At 39.6% G+C, this 19,678-nt stretch overlaps 1 protein-coding gene across 1 annotated transcript in view; it reads right to left on the bottom strand.

Moving 5' to 3' along the window:
• COL25A1 (collagen type XXV alpha 1 chain) overlaps window positions 1-19,678 on the bottom strand; it is a 335,707-nt gene that overhangs the window by 54,785 nt on the left and 261,244 nt on the right. Inside the window, exons 13-17 of the mRNA XM_052774794.1 lie at window positions 11,263-11,316; window positions 9,659-9,685; window positions 7,232-7,276; window positions 2,279-2,311; window positions 2,079-2,114 (exon numbers count right to left, since the gene is read on the bottom strand). Of these exons, the coding sequence (XP_052630754.1) occupies window positions 2,079-2,114; window positions 2,279-2,311; window positions 7,232-7,276; window positions 9,659-9,685; window positions 11,263-11,316 (195 nt within the window). The remainder of the gene's footprint in view (window positions 1-2,078; window positions 2,115-2,278; window positions 2,312-7,231; window positions 7,277-9,658; window positions 9,686-11,262; window positions 11,317-19,678) is intronic.

The raw sequence follows: 19,678 nt of genomic DNA, 5'->3' as shown, positions 1-19,678 counted from the left end.
TAATACAGAGATGGATTCTAACCAGCACCTTGGATCTGAATATTCCCTGAACCTTCTGGAAGCTCAGGTCTGAACTCTGAAGCCAACTTTTACCTTTATAATGAGTTGAACTATATTCCAGATTTTGTACACTTCAGAGCTTTATAGAAATCCAGATTTCAACTCTGTGGTTTGGGCTGATTCATACAGATTGTGCTATTAAAATATTTTACGTGTGTGTATACACACAGACATACATTCATACACTCACATATACACATGTATACATACACAAACATAAACACATGTATACATAATATAGATGTTCACCAGACTACAGTAACCAAAGACACCTCTTTGAGGGCGTAGTATTAAATAGATTTGAAGCGCTAATAACAAAATTACATTCTGCCACAAACTGAAAAACATAATAGAGGGTCTGCAAATCACTTTACCAAATGGAGTGATTTTTAAATGTTATAGAAGGATCTGATAATAGCTGCTTTGTCTATTTCATTTACTCCATAATTTTAACTGTTCACATTGCCTAAAAGCACAGGAAAGATTCCAGTCTCAAAATATTAACTATACAATCAGATGAAAGAATAGAGGCTAGGATACCATTTTCAATAGACACTATTATTTCTTGGTATGTTGCGTAACACTTTCTAAAGCAGAAAATGAGTTGTCACTCTTGCAAAAGGATAACCTTATAAAAGGCCTCCATTGCACTCATTCCTGACAAAATGCTAGCTTGAAAACCCCACTCCTTTGTCTTCAGGTTTCTTATTTGAGTAGCCATACGTACCCCACTACTACTGTGACCTTTTCTCATCTAATTGTGGAGGCACTAAATTTCACTTCTAAGCACAGCATTTGAATAATTATAAGTGATAATCTATTAGTATTGCTGCAGTAGGTCACTATTTAGTCTTGGGACAGAGCTAACCACCATAGACCCACACATAACAAGCAGAAAGGATCCAGCAAAGCCCATTCAGACTCATAGTAATCTAAAACAATTAAAATGTGCCTCAAAGATACATTAAACAACATGAAACACAATGAAATCACTAATGCTTCATTAGAATTAGTATTGTAAATGAATGCATAGTATTTTCTTTTCTGGACCTTTCCTGATACAAAAAATCTGAGTATGATTTATGAGAAGAATGATTTTTAAAGAAACCAAGGCTGTATACTATCTCCATCTCATAATGCTCAGGTTGGCAGGGCAGGTCATTCCATCACCTCTGCAATACATATGGCACACAACAGCCTTGACAGGCCACTGAAATATCATCACATTTCATTTCATGTAAATAATATTCAGGTGGACAGCTCTGGTTCCCTCATTGTCTCTTCTCTTTGCCCTTTTACCAGGTGTCCCAGCAGGACCTGCCTCCTACTCTCATAAAAGGCAGCTGAAGGCACAGCATTCACTGTGTTCAATGTACTATGGATTCAAAGAGGAAATTCCCCAGCTTCAAAGGGCCTCATGGAGCACAGAGTCATTACAGCTCCTGCTGGACCTTTACTTGCAAAAGCAGCCTCAGCTACACAGCACCCAGGGGAATTTCTTCCCCTGGAAAGAATAGAGCGGCATTACCTGGTCTATGTCCTTCCAAACATACCGCGTGCCTCTGACAGTTCGATCCCCCTTACAGGTATATGCGAAAGGGATTCTAGTCAATATTTATTTTCTTCCTAATGAGACGTAATAATGTACCATAGTCTGAAGGTTAATATTCAGTCAAACATGCAGGGTTAACTTGTGATCACTCAACAAGCACAGCCATTCTTTGTTAGTCTCACCAGCTGCAATTGGGTAAGCATTCAATGCAAGAAGCATTCCATGGCTAGAAGGGGAGATGGGTTAGTCTAATATTGCTTTTCCTGTTAATTAGTATCATCATTCCTGTGCTTTTTTAAAATACAAAATGATCACACACCAAATTTGTACACGCCTTGGGCTGTTAATTTGTACCGCCCTGGGCTCATCCTAGTACGGGTAAGTGCCAGTAGTAACATCTGTGTAACATCGTTTATCACAAATCCAACAGAGAAGAAAAGGATAACTGGACATTTCCAACTAATACCTTTTGTCCAGGCCGTCCAGATTCACCAGGTTCACCCTAAAAGAAAAGAGATGAAAGACATGAGATCTGACAAAAAGAACTAAAAATAGAGCTGGGGAAAACCATAACATTAACAGTACCCAAAATGTCTGCGACACTACAAAGTAACACAGACTAACCACCCCTCTTCTCCCTGTACAAGTGCTTTAAAACTAAATTACCTTAATTCCTGCAGCAGAAGAACCAGGGTCACCCTGATACAAAATCCACAAGAAATAATCACACTTATTACATATACAGTTTTTCAGGAAACAGATATAACAAAACATGCAAGAGTATAGCAAGATTATATAGCAAAATAACTATATAGCAAGATTACCTGTTCTCTGTGCTGCTACATAGGAATTTACCCAATGAATTAAATCAGTGTGATTCAGAAAAAGAGCAGTATTGTTTTCAAGAACTTGCAGAGAGATTTAGTTTCACTCATCCAAACAGCATAATAGTTAACCTCAAATTTCACAACTAATAATGTAGATGTAATAATTGCAGATTTTGTATAAATGTACTTTATAAAGCCAGAAGATGGGACATGCTTTGACATCTCTAAATTGCTGATATACATTAAAAATAATTTATTGCCATTTACAAAGAATATGAGCAATCTTTTTGACCTAATTCTACAGATGGCAAGTATCAGGTCTCAACTGACAAAGGTTTTTGTGCTAATGAAGGTTTGCCTTGAAAAAAAGGCCCAGTGACCTATGTGTTTATCCCCATTGGGACAGGTCACAGCTCTATTTCCACAGCTCTTCAGCATATTTAAACTGACGGTTTAATGCACTTAAGTGTTATACTTTACAGGATGAGAGCGCCATAGTAATTTACGAATTCAGAAAAGGTCTCTGTTCTGAGGAGGCATATAGCATTCAAAAAGTTTTGCCTGTGTTTTGCTGGGTTGACTGGATTTGATAGGCAGTGATATGCACGAGGGCAGAGGATCGTGAGTGACCTGATGCTTTGGGTTTGTGTGGCAGGGTTTTCGGTAGCGGGGGAGGGGCTGCAGGGGTGGCTCCTGTGAGAAGCTGCTAGAAGCTTCCCCGGCTCCAAGGTGGACCCGCCTCTGGCCAAGGCCAACCCCATTAGTGATGGGGGTAGTGCCTCTGGGATAATGTATTTAAGAAGAACCTCCAGTGGGGGAGAAGATTGGAATGTGAGAGGAACCCCTCTGCAGACACCGAGGTCAGTGCAGAAGGAGGGGGAGGAGGTGTGCCAGAGGAGGGGATGCCCCTGCAGCCCGTGGTGAGACAGCAGGCTGTCCCCCCCCAGGCCGTGGAGGGGAGCGGGGGAGCAGATGCCCACCTGCAGCCCGGGGAGGACCCCACACCGGAGCAGGGGGATGTCCCCGAAGATGGCCGTGACTCCATGGGAAAGCCCGCGCTGGAGCAGTCTGTGACTGAAGGACTGCAGCCCATGGAAAGGACCCACACTGGAGCAGTTCGTGAAGGACTGCAGCCCGTGGGAAGGACTCACATTGGAGAAGTTTCTGAAGGACCGTCTCCCGTGGGAGGGACCCCACGGTGGAGCAGGGGAAGAGTGAGGAGTCCTCCCCCTGAGGTGGAAGGAGCGGCAGAGACAAGGTGTGATGAACTGACCCCAACCCCCATTCCCCATCCCCCTGTGCCACCAGGGGGACGAGGTAGAGAAAATGGGGAGTGGACTTGAGCCGGGAAGGAGGGAGGGGTGGGGGGAAGGTGTTTTAAGATTTGGTTTCACTTCCCATTATCCTTGTTTTGATTTGATTGGTAGTAAATTAAATTGATTTTGTTTCTTCCCTAAGTTAAGCCTGTCTTTCACCCGTGACCATAAGTGGTGAGTGATCCCTCCCAGTTCTTGTCTTGACCCACGAGCCTTTCTTTATATTTTCTCCTCATCCCACTGGGGCTGGGGGTGGGGAGTGAGCGAGCAGCTTTGTGGTGCTTTGTTACTGGTTCGTCTTAAACCATGACACCTGGCCAAGGAAGCTTTTAGCTCCCAGTTTTGTACAACTGTCACAGGATCCTTAAAATTCTTGTATACCTCTGCTGCATTTTTTTTCTTAAATGACACGCCAAACAAAAATGAAAATAACTAAATTAATGAAAAGTTTGCTAGTCAAACTACATGCTGTTGAAGATGGCTAGAGTGCTTATATTTGAAGAACTGTCTCATTATTCGTTATTCAAAATAAATTTGGATTGTTCACTGAAAGTAACAGGTTCCTACACAGTAGCAACTTCAAGCTCCCCAGCAACCTGCTAGCGATTTACATAGGTAGCACAGGAGCCAGAACTGTAATCCACTTTGAAGATGTATAAGCACAGTATAAGTGCATAATATTCTTTTTAGTAACATACAAATAGGGGATACCCATTCCTGATGGTTCAGCAAAGGTGCAGGAAGAGTTCTGTGAATGCCATAGTTTTAAAGTTGGTTTGGGTATGGGAGCTTTTTGGTAATAGTTTCATAAAATTAAATGGTAGCAGATAACATGCTCGCTGCTCTGAAGAATAGGGATAGATTTCCTCTACACAGTTACTGCAGCTTGCTCTCGTGTGACCAAAACATAAAAATCAGTATTATGAAAGATTGATTCATGTTTGGAAACCTGAGCTGCTTCATTTTGATAGACGTGCATGAGTGATACTGCCGATATCCCTTACAAGCATGTACAACTGCAAAACCTCAAGGACTTTTTATAGCTATAAAGTGGCAAAGCAACTGGTAAGAGACGTTCACCAGTTGAACATTTTAAAGGATAATGATAGATATGGGGAAGATAAGACACAATATATTTATAAACCACCTTCATGCAAGAAAGAAAATTAAGATGGGATTAAAGAAAAAGTTACAGTACAGCATGTTCTCAGTTCTCTGATGAGTCAGGCAGTTTGGAAATGAAGAAATTTTAGCAGGGGAACATGCACACAGGAGGAGGATACTTGGTAGTTTCTAGGGACCGAGGCTACAGTAGAAGAGTAGAAGCAAGAACTCAAGTCTGGCATTGACACTGTCTTCAAAGTAAGACAATTCAGCAAAGACAGTTTCTTTCTTAAGTCACAGGTCAAGAATTAGGCTACCAAGTCTGTATTTCTAAAAGCCACTAGGTACAGCAGTTCAAAAAACAAAGCTACATTAATGGCACAAACAGGAACCCATTCCTAAACCAAGTCTGAAACTGTTGTCACCTGATCTCTCTCACCATATAAATGAAAATTTAGTATTTATCTCACGGAAACGTTAAGCTGCAGCTCTTCTATAAGACCTGGATCTTTTTTTTCTGGGTGGCAGATTGTGTTGCAGGCAGCAAAAATGGAGGAAAAATAATGAAAGTCAACTAAGTCACAGTTCTGCTGACTGTTGTAAAAATTCATGCAGCGGATTCTAGCCTGTTATGCTTAAAGCAATGCACTCCACACAAACAGCATATATTCCCATGTCACCACCCTACCTCTGAAACTTATGTGAAACCTGGAAGAAATGGGAGACTTCTGTATTATGAAGTTCAACAAGTTTATTGAAATTTCTTCAGATATAGCAATATAAGAAGTCTCCTGATGACCTATACTTTCCACAAGTTGATCCCAACTAGACTGCCAAACTGTTGAAAGCTCACACAGAAATATTTAAAACATTATACTTGGGGAGAAAGGATTTCCCACTGAAAGAATGAGAGAACTTTTTCTTTCCTTAAACAAGATCCCAAGCAGGGAGATGTGCATACTGCAGACCACAGTGCAGTATGGGCATTCTAGTGGATACAAGCTCGCTCTCACAGTTTGATAAAGTAGAAAAGCAACAAGTGAAGCTGCACTAGGCTTCCCAGAGAGATTGTAAACTTTGCATTTACTTGTTGCAGGACTATCTATCTGAACAACAATCTCATACTTGCTAAGAGATTATATTCTTGAATCACATAAAAGTGGATGAAGATGATGTTACTGGCATACATTGTGTAAGGAACTAAATAAGGTTCTTAAGACTTTCATCTGGGTTAATAAGCATGACTGCAGATAAAGTATTATTTAAATGAACTCTGGGAATCAAATAACTTGACTATTCTTAAATCTAATGTCTATTTTTAATTGCTGATTTTAGAATATGCCCCATAAAATCCTTGTGTTCTTGAAAGCATAGCTTTACTCTATCCAAATGATAGGACCTGAGAGATTTGCATACATTCCTTACCAGCTTGATAAATCCATCATAAATTTCTCCTTGCACTAAACTGATGTGAGTTGGTTAAGCAATTACACATATAGGGGTACAAGAAGAAATTGTTATGATTCTGCCCAAGTGTAGGCACTAAAATGAATGTTTTAAGAAGCATATGAGTTCCAAAGTGATGTCCAGAAAGGATCATTATGACTGACCCTTCTTCCTGTGCAACACAGGCTTTGCTCTGACTGCTAAAGACTATGACTTGTGTAAGTAAAGCACATTTAAAAACTCGAGTTCAATTTTTTTTTTTTTGCAGTGATGCAGCATGAGTATCACATAAAATAAATCAAAACTAAGTAAAATAAAATTTTGACGTCTACTCTTTAGTGACTTCTACGACACGGTACTTTGCAACAATGAACCAACAAGGTATTAGGTGAGGTTATTGCTGACGTCACCTGGCAAAAAGATTTAAAACAAAGTTTTTATCTTCAACTCTCAATTGTGCAGCTGGCAATTTGGAGGGAAGTTACCTATCATGATACCATATTTTTTGTCCCATATTTGTTTGGTCCCTCTGTTTGAGGGGAACACAGAAGGGGAAAAGTAAAAGGATATATCAGAAATAGCTATAACTCAGCAGACCTCATTCCAACTGTCTGGCAGGTTGTGACCAAAGTTTCCACATGATGCAAATTTCATCAAGGTGGAGTGCTAAATAGAGACATGCTGATGTATCCTGTACTGAAGCTGCTGCTGTATGAAGTCAGGAATTTTATGCTTAATTAGATAGAACAGTAACATTTTTTCTGCTGCTTATAAAAATAAACTCAATCAAATCAGTCAGCATCTTTACAAAAATAAAACAGTTTAAAATGCATTTTTCTTTTGATCAAATTATTATTTTCATTAGCTGGTTATACTGTAAGCATGCCTAAAGCACACATTTTCTTCTCTACTAATAAGTAGTGTACCTTTTCTCCTGTGTCACCCTTCGGTCCATTTTCTCCAGCATCACCCTATAATTAAAATACATATTATATTTTAATGAGTTTATGTAAGCACATGGCATGCAGAGAAGAGTCAGCATTCTGACGTAATTAGCAAGCTAATTTTGTTAATCAGATAGTCAATCTCTGTATGACACAGTTAGGAAGCATGGTTTATATAGCTGTTTTGTCTTATACAGCCTTCACTATAACTGTAATCCCTTTCACAGGCCCTCAAAACCCCCCACAAACTATCAAATAACTACCTGTCAGTATAGTCTACAGACTTCCCCAGTTCACTGTCGTTTAGCAAGGAAGGAATAATTTCGTGATGATTCAGCATTTTAAATTACCAGTACATATGGTTTTTTTCAACACAGAGACATTCACCTAAATGCATCTAATCAAATTCAGGTAACAGTTACACAACTCCAATACTTTTTATTAGGATTCTCAAGTAATTTATGGCATATACTCTCTGAGTCTGAAGTCCTTCATGAACGGTTCACAAACTACAAAAACTTCACTGAATGCCACTCCTCCAAGGAGCCACCAAAATGATTGTTATCTCTACATAAATTCTATACATTGTTTATTGTTAAAAAAGTGATGTTCAGATAACACTTTTTCGTGGCTGGGTGGACACTTTCTACTTTAAAAACAACTTTGTAAAGAAACAGTTTAAAAGATTTATCTATAAAAAGACCCAATTTCCATTTTTAGTCACATAGCCATATAAGTTGTCCAGACCACACCAAAAAGCCTTCGTTATATATGAAACTATAGGCCAAAAATTTCTGTGGGACGTGAGGTTCATGTAAAATGTAAGAAATATTTAAAATGCCAACAATACTGATAACTGTTGAGTCTAAGTATGCTAAAAACATTCTAGCAGGTCTTAGTCAGATAACCAGTAGTAGTACTCAAATAACAATATTTATTCAGTATCTGTCATATTGCTCTGAAAACCTTGAAGTAAAATGCCATTCAGAGGACTTATAACAGAGACCATTTTGTATATCACAGTCACTGACACAATGGGAACTAGCTAACAATCTAGCAGCACTTAATTAAAGGGCTTGATGAAACATGGAAACACAAAACAGTAACTGTTAGGAATGTCATCCCAACTTCATTCAACATGATAAAGCATACTGAGGGCATTTATAATTATGTTTTTTAGGAAAAAGGATGATTACAGAAAAATATCATGATTTTAAGTAACAGAAAATCAGTATATGTTAAAATTTATAGTTATTCCTCTTGTATCTGAAAACAAACAAAGGATTAGTGAATTTTTCAACAAATATAATTTTAACCAAAGTAATGATTTAATGAAAAGAGATTCCCAGTTACATACTTCTACATGTGGGGTATATACTTTCAAGAATTCCCTGGATTATTTTTATGATGTGCTTTTCAAAATGTGAAATGAATTGCCTTTGCAAAGCATGCTTCCGGCTGCTATTACATGGATTTATACAGATCTGGAAGTGAAATTCAACTGCAGCTGCAAAGACATGGGTAAACATTTCTCAAGAGCAAATTGCACCTGAATATAAGCAACTTACTTTTTAAAAACATGTCTCAGCGTACTCGCAGAAGACAAGGCTGTGTACAGATTCCTATTCAAAACAAGGCTTATGCCATTTCTCAAACTGCCCTTGTACAGATGCAGAAGCTTGACTCTCACTCAGTGTGTACTCTCACACAGATGCTCCTACTGGCCACCCTCCCTGGATGAGCAAAATGACACCCATGTTTTGCAGCATGGAGCTTGTCCCACCCCCTCATCTTGTCTTGGCATAACTGTGAATGTCAGAGAAGTAACTCCTCGCTAACTCATTGCAAGTCAGAGCACTGTTAGTGTACCATTTGTGCTGCTGGTACCTCTCCCGACAGTCTATAGCCTAAGATCATCAGGGCAGATTCCCTTGCTCTTTCTTAAACTGATCCAAGCAAGAATCACTTCTTGAGGGCTTCACTTTTAGTATGTGGAGAACTGGTTACCCATAATCATTTAGAGTCTGTGTAGTTATCACTCTGTTACCTAATCGTTTTACTCTGCACAGGTGACAGAGCATTGAAACCAAGTTATGAGAAATGTGTGGATCTCTCATTTACTCCAACAGGCTGATCTTTTTCTGAGACTAATCATAGTTAGGATTAGTTGCACAGTTGCTCAACTGTGCAGCCTTTAACACATGACCACCGCTCTCTGTGACTAATCCCACTGCAGTAATCTCAGATCAGTAACTTCCATTAGTAGGTATTATTTGACACTTGTAAAGGCTGCACAATGCCACTCTAGTTTTAGGTAGTAGCTGTATTTATTTCTTTTAAAACTCCAAATCAGTGCATTGGCAATTCTCCAAAACAGAACCACCACAAAGGAAGTGGAACAGGTCTCACCTTTTCTCCTCTTTCTCCAGGGTCACCCTGATGAAAACAATTGGAGCAAAGAAGTTGTAAGTTACTAACACAAGCAAAAATCAAAGTGTTAGTATTACTATCATTAATAATACTAACTGAATCATTAGTATGTCAGTTACTAACAATTATGTCACTACTGATGACATTGTCTCAGATGATAAAATCCAACAAGAAAATCTTCAATAAAGAATAAGTGTGTAAATTTAATAGAACTCAACAGACAATATATCTTCAACATAATTTTAAGAGCTTCATGATTTGCATTTAAAGACTCTCCCCCTCCCCCTAGATTAAACCCTGACAAACAGGCATGTCTTTGTGAAGTGGCCTGCCAGGACCTAGGTGACTCCTACATTTGGTTCTCCTTATTTTGGGAATGAACAAAGGAAAAATCCAAAGGCTGAATGTGAGGGGAAAGTCTCATAATTCTGTTAATGGCTTAGAAGGCTCCTCAGGAGAGACAAAATGCCTTAAGTGTCTTGAACTAACTCACAATTGATTCAGAGCAAAGAGCCTTTGGTGCTCCTTACATTCTCTGTAACAAAAAGATGGCTTATAGCCATCCATTATTTTTCAAAATTGTAACTTGCTTGAAAAACTGGTTCAATGGCAAATGCACTTTTGCACACCAGCCTGACCCTGACAACTCATCTCTGCATTTCTGGCTCAGAACTGCACTCTGGCTCATCTCTGCCCCTTCGGATGGCTGGCAGTTGCTAGGCAACTCAAAGACTACAGCTGTGAATACGAATTAAGCATCAACTGCCATAATTTGGCTTCTTCTGTATACAAAGTAAGAAAAGGTCATGCTCCCAAATGGGTTGTTTTCATTCCTGATGGACAAGCAGCCAGTCAGTAAATGTAAAGAGCCTGCCTTGCGTGTCTGTCAGCAGCAGCGTGATGCACAGAATCAGCTGAGGAGCACATGTGCACCAAAGACGCACGCTCGCAGCTGATGGGATTAGAATTTAGCATTACCTGTTCCAAGAGGCCTACAGATCCCATCATCTCGGATAAGGCGAGCTTTCTTTTAAACAAAGTTATCATAAGCTTTATGTTCTATTTGACTTGTTCAATATTAAAACAGCAGAACAAATTATTTAACAGTAAAATAAGTGCAAAGAGACATTCTTATGTAATACATACAGGCCGAGACATGCTCCTAATGAGGCTTTTTGCTAACTTCCATAATAGCAGGATCAGCCCTCAAGACTTAACCCTGATATTCGTCAAAGAATTGACCACAGTAATTCTTGAAAAGAAGGCTGAAACACATTGTAAGGAGCATAAACAAAGCCTTTCTAAAAAGGTCCCCAAATTCCCAAACACTTGCAGGCATATTGCATTCACTTGGCAGTGGATGCATATGTGTCACTGCCACTGACTGGAATTATACATGCACAGCAGAAGAATATGCTTCTTTATCGTGAAATGTGTAAAGCCTCTTACAGCACTGATCACTGGAGGGAGCAGATCATTAAAAGCCAGTCAGAATATAAACGCAAGTTGGAAAGCATGACTGTCATCTATACACGCACTCGCGTACTGTGTACTTCTGTTTTTAATCCATTTTGAAAACCAACCTTAAGCCCTGCTGCTCCCTTCTCTCCTGCTATGCCAGGCAGACCAGGTTCACCCTAAAGGCAAAGAAAACAAAAGATGGGGTGAAGAAAGACATGATGAAGTATATTAACAGCATTTCCCCTACTGTCTCATGTTGGGTAAGTAATGATAAACAAAATTTAAACAGACTCTGTGGATATGTACTCCACAGTTGGGCACTAAAATGCCTTATTTCATCAGTTAGGGTGGATTAACTCTAATTAACTCCTGTATGGATAAGAAATAATTCTACTGAAGATAGCAGAAATACACAGATGTCAAACTAAACAGAAAACAGAACTGTGAGGGAGGTTGGAACTAGATGATCTTTAAGGACCCTTCCAAGCCAAAACATTCTATGATTCTATGATTCTGAAAAGCTGGCCAATTAACCTTAGGAGCATAGTCTTCCCAGCAAGACTGCCAATGCTTTCCTCTTCTCTACAACTTAGAAATACTACGAGAAAGGCTTATCTTAAATGATTTTGACATTTGTGCTTCTGGTCTCATACGGAAGGCCGAGATAATGAAGAAAAATGACAAGAGTCCATTCCAGAAATGGAAGAGTTTGGAAGAACAGACAGCTTTTGAATTTTTTAAATATACCTTACTTGTCCATTTTTCATACTCTTATACTACTGGCTGAAAAGCAGATTTAAAAGATTTAAAAATTTTCAGCATTACATCAATATTCCAAATTTGGGGTATGTTTAATGGATAGTATATATATTCTTCCACAGTTCAAGGAGTCATAAATAATTTTCATAAGTCAATCAACAAATAACAATTATTTACAAACTTCTTTTTCCCCTCAAATTTTAGAACAAAAAACCCAATCAAACAAACAAACAAGAAAAAATACGAAACAAACCCTTAAAGACATTTCCTAGTGTTTATTTCCCAGATTTATGGAAAAAACACAGTTATTATTTGTTTTCGGTAAAATGATAAAGCAATGGTTAAACTTGATTGTAAAAGAACCAGGGGTGATGGTTTATTATGTAAAATCTTCTGTGGAAGTATGTCTCAGTTTCACAAGAAATACCTATCATCTTCTTTGGTAACCCTCATGTACACAACTGCATTGCACTTCTGGGGCAGCAAAGCATGTTAAAATAACATCCAAAAAAAGATCTGAAAAAGCCTGCAACTACATTCTTCTATAAGGCCTTTGCTATGTAAATGAATAAAAATGTGTAAAAGTTAAATACAATAGCTAACATAGTAATCAAATTAGAAACAGTAATTCATGTCAGAAACTCAGAGGAAAATTTTCATACAGTATTCAAACCTAGTAGACATGATGAACCAACCCTCTACTCTAAAGCTAGAGAGGAGTTAAGATAAAGGCTTGTTCCAAATGCAACAACATGTATCTTCAAATCCTCCATAAAAGCCTTCCATTAAGAAAGGACTTTTTTCTTTTTTATTTCCACAGTCATATTTTAATCATAGATACATAAACTCCAATTCTCCATGAAAGCAGGGTCCATTCTATTTCTAAATTAGGTAACAGGATCATCAATTACTTTTTAAATTCATCAAGAGTTGGACTACTTCAAAACATAAAACAAAACCATCGAGGTCCTAGCAAAACTCCAGTGAGGTATTTTCCAAGCCAGAGAAAAAGTGTTAGGTACCATTAAACTCACAGGGAATTAAATAGCCATTTGAGTCGGCCCTCTTCCAAGGCTCCTTTGTACTACAGTAGCTCTAAGGCTGATATAGTAGCACAGGCATTTGCTATATTAGTGGTCAGGATTCAAAGCTGTTGGGAGATTAGGCATAAGTGTCCTAAAGGATTGACCTAATGGCACTTGAAGAAACTGCCAGTTGACAAAATGAAGCAGAAGGGACCAATGAATATGCACTTGTTTCTCCTCATCCCCACACCCCAAACAAGTTTGTTTCTCTCCCCTTCATTTTAAAACAGCTGCTGTCGGCTGACACTTTCAGGGGCTTAAAACTCTAATCAAAGGGTTGAAGTCCCAAGCTTGCACTTTCCTCCCAGGTTTACATATCAGTGCTATGAATGCACAGAGCTACTACTGTGACAAAAAGGAGGCTGCAAAAATGGGACAACAGAATTATATGATTTTCTCTGGAAAAAAGTGAAAACCTTAGGCTGTCACCCATAGTAAATCCCTGTTCATACCAACAGTCTTATTACTGACCTATATGCGATTTTCCTATGGCCAGCACTACACTTCTGGCAATGAAAGTACTAGTCAGAGGCACAGCAGAAATTAGCTCTGGGAATGGGAAAGATTAAGGCAAACCTAGAAGGACAGCACAGAAATGCCCTTGTGGCTTTATGCTTTTGAAGTGATTATCCTTCTGTTTCTAATGGCCAGAAGAACAGAGGCTAAAATAATTTTCTGTCATACCTACAATATTCCTTTCCCTATTTTAGAATCCTATTTTCTTGTCCATACAAGGAATCAGGGAGTAATAAGATGAAATAAAAATGTACAGCACGTAAGCTACTCTATATCCTACCCCTGGTGAACATTCCCAGTGCACAGCAAAACAAGCTTTGTGCCTCCCTTTTTCACGCTGCATGTCTTGTAGGCATCACAGTCTGGCTTTATGTGCAGATATGTTAGCAGGTCCATTAAAGCCTAACCAACCAAACAAACAAAAAAAACCCCACCACCACCCCCAAATCAAACCCAAAAAGGAGCAAAGCCTTCACAGACCTCCCATTGGTTAGGAAGTTCCAAAAGTAGTTATGAAGCAAAACAGCAGCTAACATTTTGAAAGCGAGTAGATTGATAGATCTTCCCTTGCTATACACTAAAATACTGTGTTATTTTAGGAATATTGGTCCCAAAGGACAATTTTGATTCTTGGCATGAAAATAATAAACAATACTTCTGTTAGGAAGTATAGTTAATTACTTTCCTTCCATTTAGTTTATTTACTTATTTATTAATCAAAACATATATTAAAACTGGAGAGCAAAATGCTCTATGAGTATGCTTCAGCACCACAGGTTTGTGTTTTGGAGATGAACAAAAAGTATAGCTGTCCTTTAAAAGGCTGAAGACCGTTACACTGCTGTTCAAAGAATGATGCATGCAAGGGAAAACCAGATATTCAACGTCATCTGATGCAATAATTTCAATCAGACTGCTTTTCAGCTTGGTAAAATGAAAGAAGCTATAAAACTAGAACCATATTTTTCACATTCACCAGGCCATGGTGTCTTTCCTGACTCATATTGCAGTCTCTCTTTAATAGCACTGACAGCAAAAGTGTTAGGCTGCAAAAACAATTGTCTTCTGCACATCACCTAGCTTTCAAATTGAGACAGCATATTTTTATTTTTTTTTCTTTCACAGAATCACAGAATGGTTGATGTTGGAGGGCACCTCTGGAGATCATCTGGTCCAACTCTCCCTGCTCAAGCAGGGTCACCTAGACCTGCATGCCCAGGACCATGGCCAGACAGCTATTAAATACCTCCAAAGATGGAGACTGTACAGCCTCCCTGGGCAACCTGTGCCAGTGCTCAGTCACGCTCACAGTAAAAAAAGTGTTTCCTGTTGTTCAGAGGGAACCTCCTGCATTTCAGTTTGTGCCCATTGCCTCTGGTCCTGCCACTGGGCGCCACTGAAAAGCACTTGGCCCATCCTCTTTGCACCTTCCCTTCAGGTGTTTGACCATATTGATGAGATTCCCCCTGAACCTTCTCTTCTCTAGGCTGAACAGCCTCAGCTCTCTCAGCCTTTCCTCATAGGAGAGGTGCTCCAGTCCCTTAAACATCTTTGAGGCCCTTCGTTGGACTCTCCAGTATGTCCATGTCTCTCTTGTACTGAGGAGCCCACAGCTGGACACAGTACTCCAAGAGTGGCCTCACCTGTGTTTTTTCCCATTTAAAGAGCAACTTTGTCTATAGCATTTCTGATTTTAGGTCATAGCTTGCCTTTCTGCAGTCATGAACTCCTGAGAAATCATCACTCAGAGAGACTGGAATCACTAAAACACAACACGTTCTAAAACCTTCTAGTGCCTATGTAAAACACAACCCATGATCCCAAATAAAATTGTAATGAGGGCCACACTGCACCCTCACACAAGAAAAAGATGCAAGGCCCAGAGAAATTGTGCAAAGCCACCCTCAGAGTATCCCCTTGGAACTTTTCCCTGAAAGGGATGGACTGTGGGAAAGATGGTGTGGGGAGGTGTGAAATGTCTCAGTACTCAGTTTAAAGGAATTGTCACTGTCCTGGTTTCAGCTGGGATAGAGTTAACTGTCTTCCTAGTAGCTGGTACAGTGCTATGTTTTGAGTTCAGTATGCGAAGAATGTTGATAACACTGATGTTTTCAGTTGTTGCTCAGTAGTGTTTAGACTAAAGTCAAGGATTTTTCAGCTTCTCATGCCCAGCCAGCGAGAAAGCTGGAGGGGCACAAGAAGTTGGCACAGGACACAGCCAGGGCACCTGACCCAAACTGGCCAACGGGGTATTCCATACCATGTGACGTCCCATCTAGTATAGGAACTGGGAGGTGGGGGTGGGGAATCGCGGCTTGGGGACAGGCTGGGTGTCGGTCGGCAGGTGGTGAGCAATTGCACTGCGCATCATTTGTACATTGCAATCCTTTCATTATTACTGTTGTCATTTTATTAGTGTTATCATTATCATTATTAGTTTCTTCTTTTCTGTTCTATTAAACCATTCTTATCTCAACCCACGGGTTTTGCTTCTTTTCCCGATTTTCTCCCCCATCCCACTGGGTGGGGGGGAGTGAGTGAACGGCTGTGTGGTGTTTAGTTGCTGGCTGGGGTTAAACCATGACAGTCACTAGCCCCTTCTGCCCTCCTCCTGCATTCTTATTCTCAGCTAGACTACACCACAGAAGCTGTGCCGTGCAATGAACATCACGTGGGACAACCATGATATACCATAACAAAAATAAATTCTCTCTACTGGCATTGAGACGGGCTATGATTTCCACATACTGTCTCAGCAACGTGGGGCTTAACTGACACTGTGATTGACAGAGAAATAGTCTAGTGGGATGCTGTGGTACTAGCACCACCTTTTCTGAATATACTGTCTACCAAGGTTTTGCTGTACTTGTAAAAGCACTAACAAAACTACTGGATGCACAAATGTCATGCCCCAAACTGGTAAACCTGCAAATATTGCATCAGAAATACTCTTTAGGTAACAGTTAACTTCTGTTTCATATCAAGTTGTTTTCTCTTGCCTTTGAGTAACTGGACCAACCCCAAAAGAAGGATTCTGTTTTCTTGACATGACCCACTACACAAATAGACCATAAAATACTAGAAAATGCTAGAAAAGCTGCCTTTCCCCAAATTTCATGTAAAAACTATGTAGTACTAGAAGGTAATTCTCTAGCCTCTGGCATACTGCAAAAAAGGACACTGCCACTAGAAGCTTTGTAAGCACTTAAGTTCCCAGTTATTCACCACCAGCATCCAAATTTATTCAGATCCAGTTTGCTGAATTCACAAATGGTCTCTGAATGGCGGAAATAAAAGTTTCCAGCAAATGTGCTATTGTTCTTTCACTTACCCAAAATCAAGCAGCTTAACTCAGCAGGAGTATAAATGTTCCAGTAATTTATTTGATGACCACTTACGCAGAAGAATGCTGCAGACACAGTGGGATTTTTTTGCTGTTGTTTATAACGCCACAGAGAAATTGCAGGGTACCCATCAGTGGAATAATGACGGTGCATTTTCAAACAGATAACATTGCAATGTTGTGTTTGCTGTCAATAACGGGAAAGTCTTTAACATGTTACAGGAGCTAATCTGCGGATGGGGAGCTGCCATTAACACCAAGTAAGTTCCACATGTTAACCCCAAATGCCCTGATGGGAGGACAGGCACTTTGTTTCCTCAAAAGTAGCAGCACTCTAAACAAAGTAAGTTACTGTCACTATTGCAATGCATTAGAAAGGAGACTGTTCCATCAGCAAACTGCAATGTCAAGGCATGACTGAGACTGAATGAGTTATGTAGAAGATCACCATTAGCTATTCAAAACCTCCTGATAATTTCCAGAACTGGCTTCAACAAAATGCTCTAAGACTCAGAAATGTTTGGATTTTTCTTCCAATGCATATCAATTACCAGGGCAAACAAAATGCTAACATGCCAAGAATACTCCTAACCAGCCATTCACTTCAGGAGTTTCAGGTAACTCAAAGAATAACCAGAAGGATGTTCCTTTGAACAGCATACCAGAACACCTTGCTTCAAGTCCTGGCACTCTCAAGCCTATATTAACTGTATAACTGTATTAACATTGTCAGAATGTTTCTGTCTTTCCTATATTTGGGCAAAGAACATCCTTCAGCACCCTGCCCAATAAATAGGTGTAGTAATTTCCTCAGATAGTCTCACGGTAGTGGCAGTCTTAATGCTTACACTGAAGTGAGTCTGAATTTGATGAACACTCAAATATGTAGAGCACGGCTGGGGCTCTGCTGCTAATATGAGAAAAATCTGTCAATATGAACTCATAAAATGTACTTCAGAACAGGTCTGAAAATGTATCACCCACTAGAGTCCATATCAAAGGAGTCAAGGCAGTTGAAAGCACGCTTCTCCTTACTGGAGTGCTCTGTGCCCTGGAGGCATGTACCTTCATATCCAGAATTAATCAGCTAAAAATAACGTGGCTGGAGGCCCCAGCTTTTCTTGTTTGTAAGAGAAAAACAGCCTGGAGGCTGCTGTTCTGAAATAGGTTTGGTTTTGGTGAGATTCATAACTCTGCCTACACCAGCTGGTTGATATCCGCTTCACCCTGAGAAGAAAGGCTGTCAGTATTGCTGTATTTTTCAGTCGCTAGAATGTAATCAATTTTAAGGATAAGGAAATGCAAGAGGCCCCCCAAACCTAATCCAGTCTAATTTTACTCTAAAATACATAAACGAGGACAGAAGGGGAAAAAGTGGTTTCTCAGACATGTTACTGTGATTTCCATTTCAAACCAGCGTTGAATTACCTCCTTTCAACTTGCTTTTCACCCCCCTCAAAAGTAACTTAAAATTGTTTGTTTAAGGACTGGAAATCTCTCCTGGCCCACTCACCAGCTGAAATTAAGTGGAAAGACTCTTCAACAAGACTCAGCTGGCCTGCAAATCTGTCTGAGAATTTGTGAACTCCATTTAATGATGTTTCCTTCCTTCATACTTCTATATTTGAAAAAAATGTTAGTACACGCATACCCTTCCTCATTTCTCTAAAGAAATGTGACAATACTACTTTCAAAATGTGTCCCCTACATAGTACAGTACACACTGATGGGGAAATACATGTAAATCAGAGTAATAAGAAGCATGAAGAAAGCAATAAGAAATGTGCACACCCAGACTAGGTCTACTGATAAGAAAGGAAACTCTTCTGAGGTTTATCAAATTGTTATTGTCAAACTACTGAAACAATTTGAAATGAAGGGATCTATCCTGACCACACATTCTGTTCTCAATACACCCTTACAAAAAAAACCCCAAAATACAAGTACTACGTAAGAAAAAACATTCCATGGAAGCATAGAGTAAGGGGGTTTATGCACTCCAGACAAACTCTCATTTAAAACAAAAAGAATTAGTTGCACAGACTCCAGAAAGGGGGTTCCTTCAGGCCAAATGCAATCCTTACTTAGGGAACCTGCCCTTTTCTCCTTGTGTTGTTGCTGCAGTCACTGGGAGTCCTTATCAAATCAGTACAGCTTAACAAATATGAGAATATGTAGTCCATACTTGCACAGCTGAACTTTCTAAGAACTGCTTTGTGGCCATTTCAACATGATTATTGTAGGGATCTGCTAGCCCTAGATCACTGCAACCTCATATCTCCATGCAGGTATAATCCTTTTTTGTACTATTTGAGTGCCTGAGGACCTCTTGCCAGGGATCAAGAAAGGGAAGGTTATCTCCTATAGCATGTTACTAGGAAGCAACCTGCTACAGGTGCATTGCACAACAGTCTGCAAAGGAAAGGGAGCACTGAGAAAGACTCCTTGCTATCTCAGAAGGTTTCTGTCCGTCCCAGGGACAACACTCTCTCTAGCTGCAAAGGTATTATTAGGCAGCTCCTCTCCAGTTACTGTTCTCAACAAGCTAAGCAGAGCATGGCTATAGTTTCCCAGATGCAGGAACAAAGAATGTAAATGCCCTTGCAAGACCACCTGTAATGTTTCATTTGATTTGCCCTAAAAGAAAAAAATGTGTGAAGCTTTTATGGCAATGATTTTGCTACTACTCTTAATACAAGAAAAATCTACAAGTTAGCAGTCCCGCAAAAACATGTGGGTCATGTAAAATTACACTTACTGTAATATCTAGTGATTGTCTAAGAGAAGTGGTTCATATGTTAAGGGATTAGAAAATTGTTCTAAGTGCACTCAGAA

The sequence above is a fragment of the Harpia harpyja genome, chromosome 2, assembly GCF_026419915.1.
Source record: "Harpia harpyja isolate bHarHar1 chromosome 2, bHarHar1 primary haplotype, whole genome shotgun sequence".
NCBI lineage: Eukaryota > Metazoa > Chordata > Aves > Accipitriformes > Accipitridae > Harpia > Harpia harpyja.
Note: the sequence above shows the minus strand (reverse complement) of the source record. Positions and strands in the feature narration are given on the sequence as shown.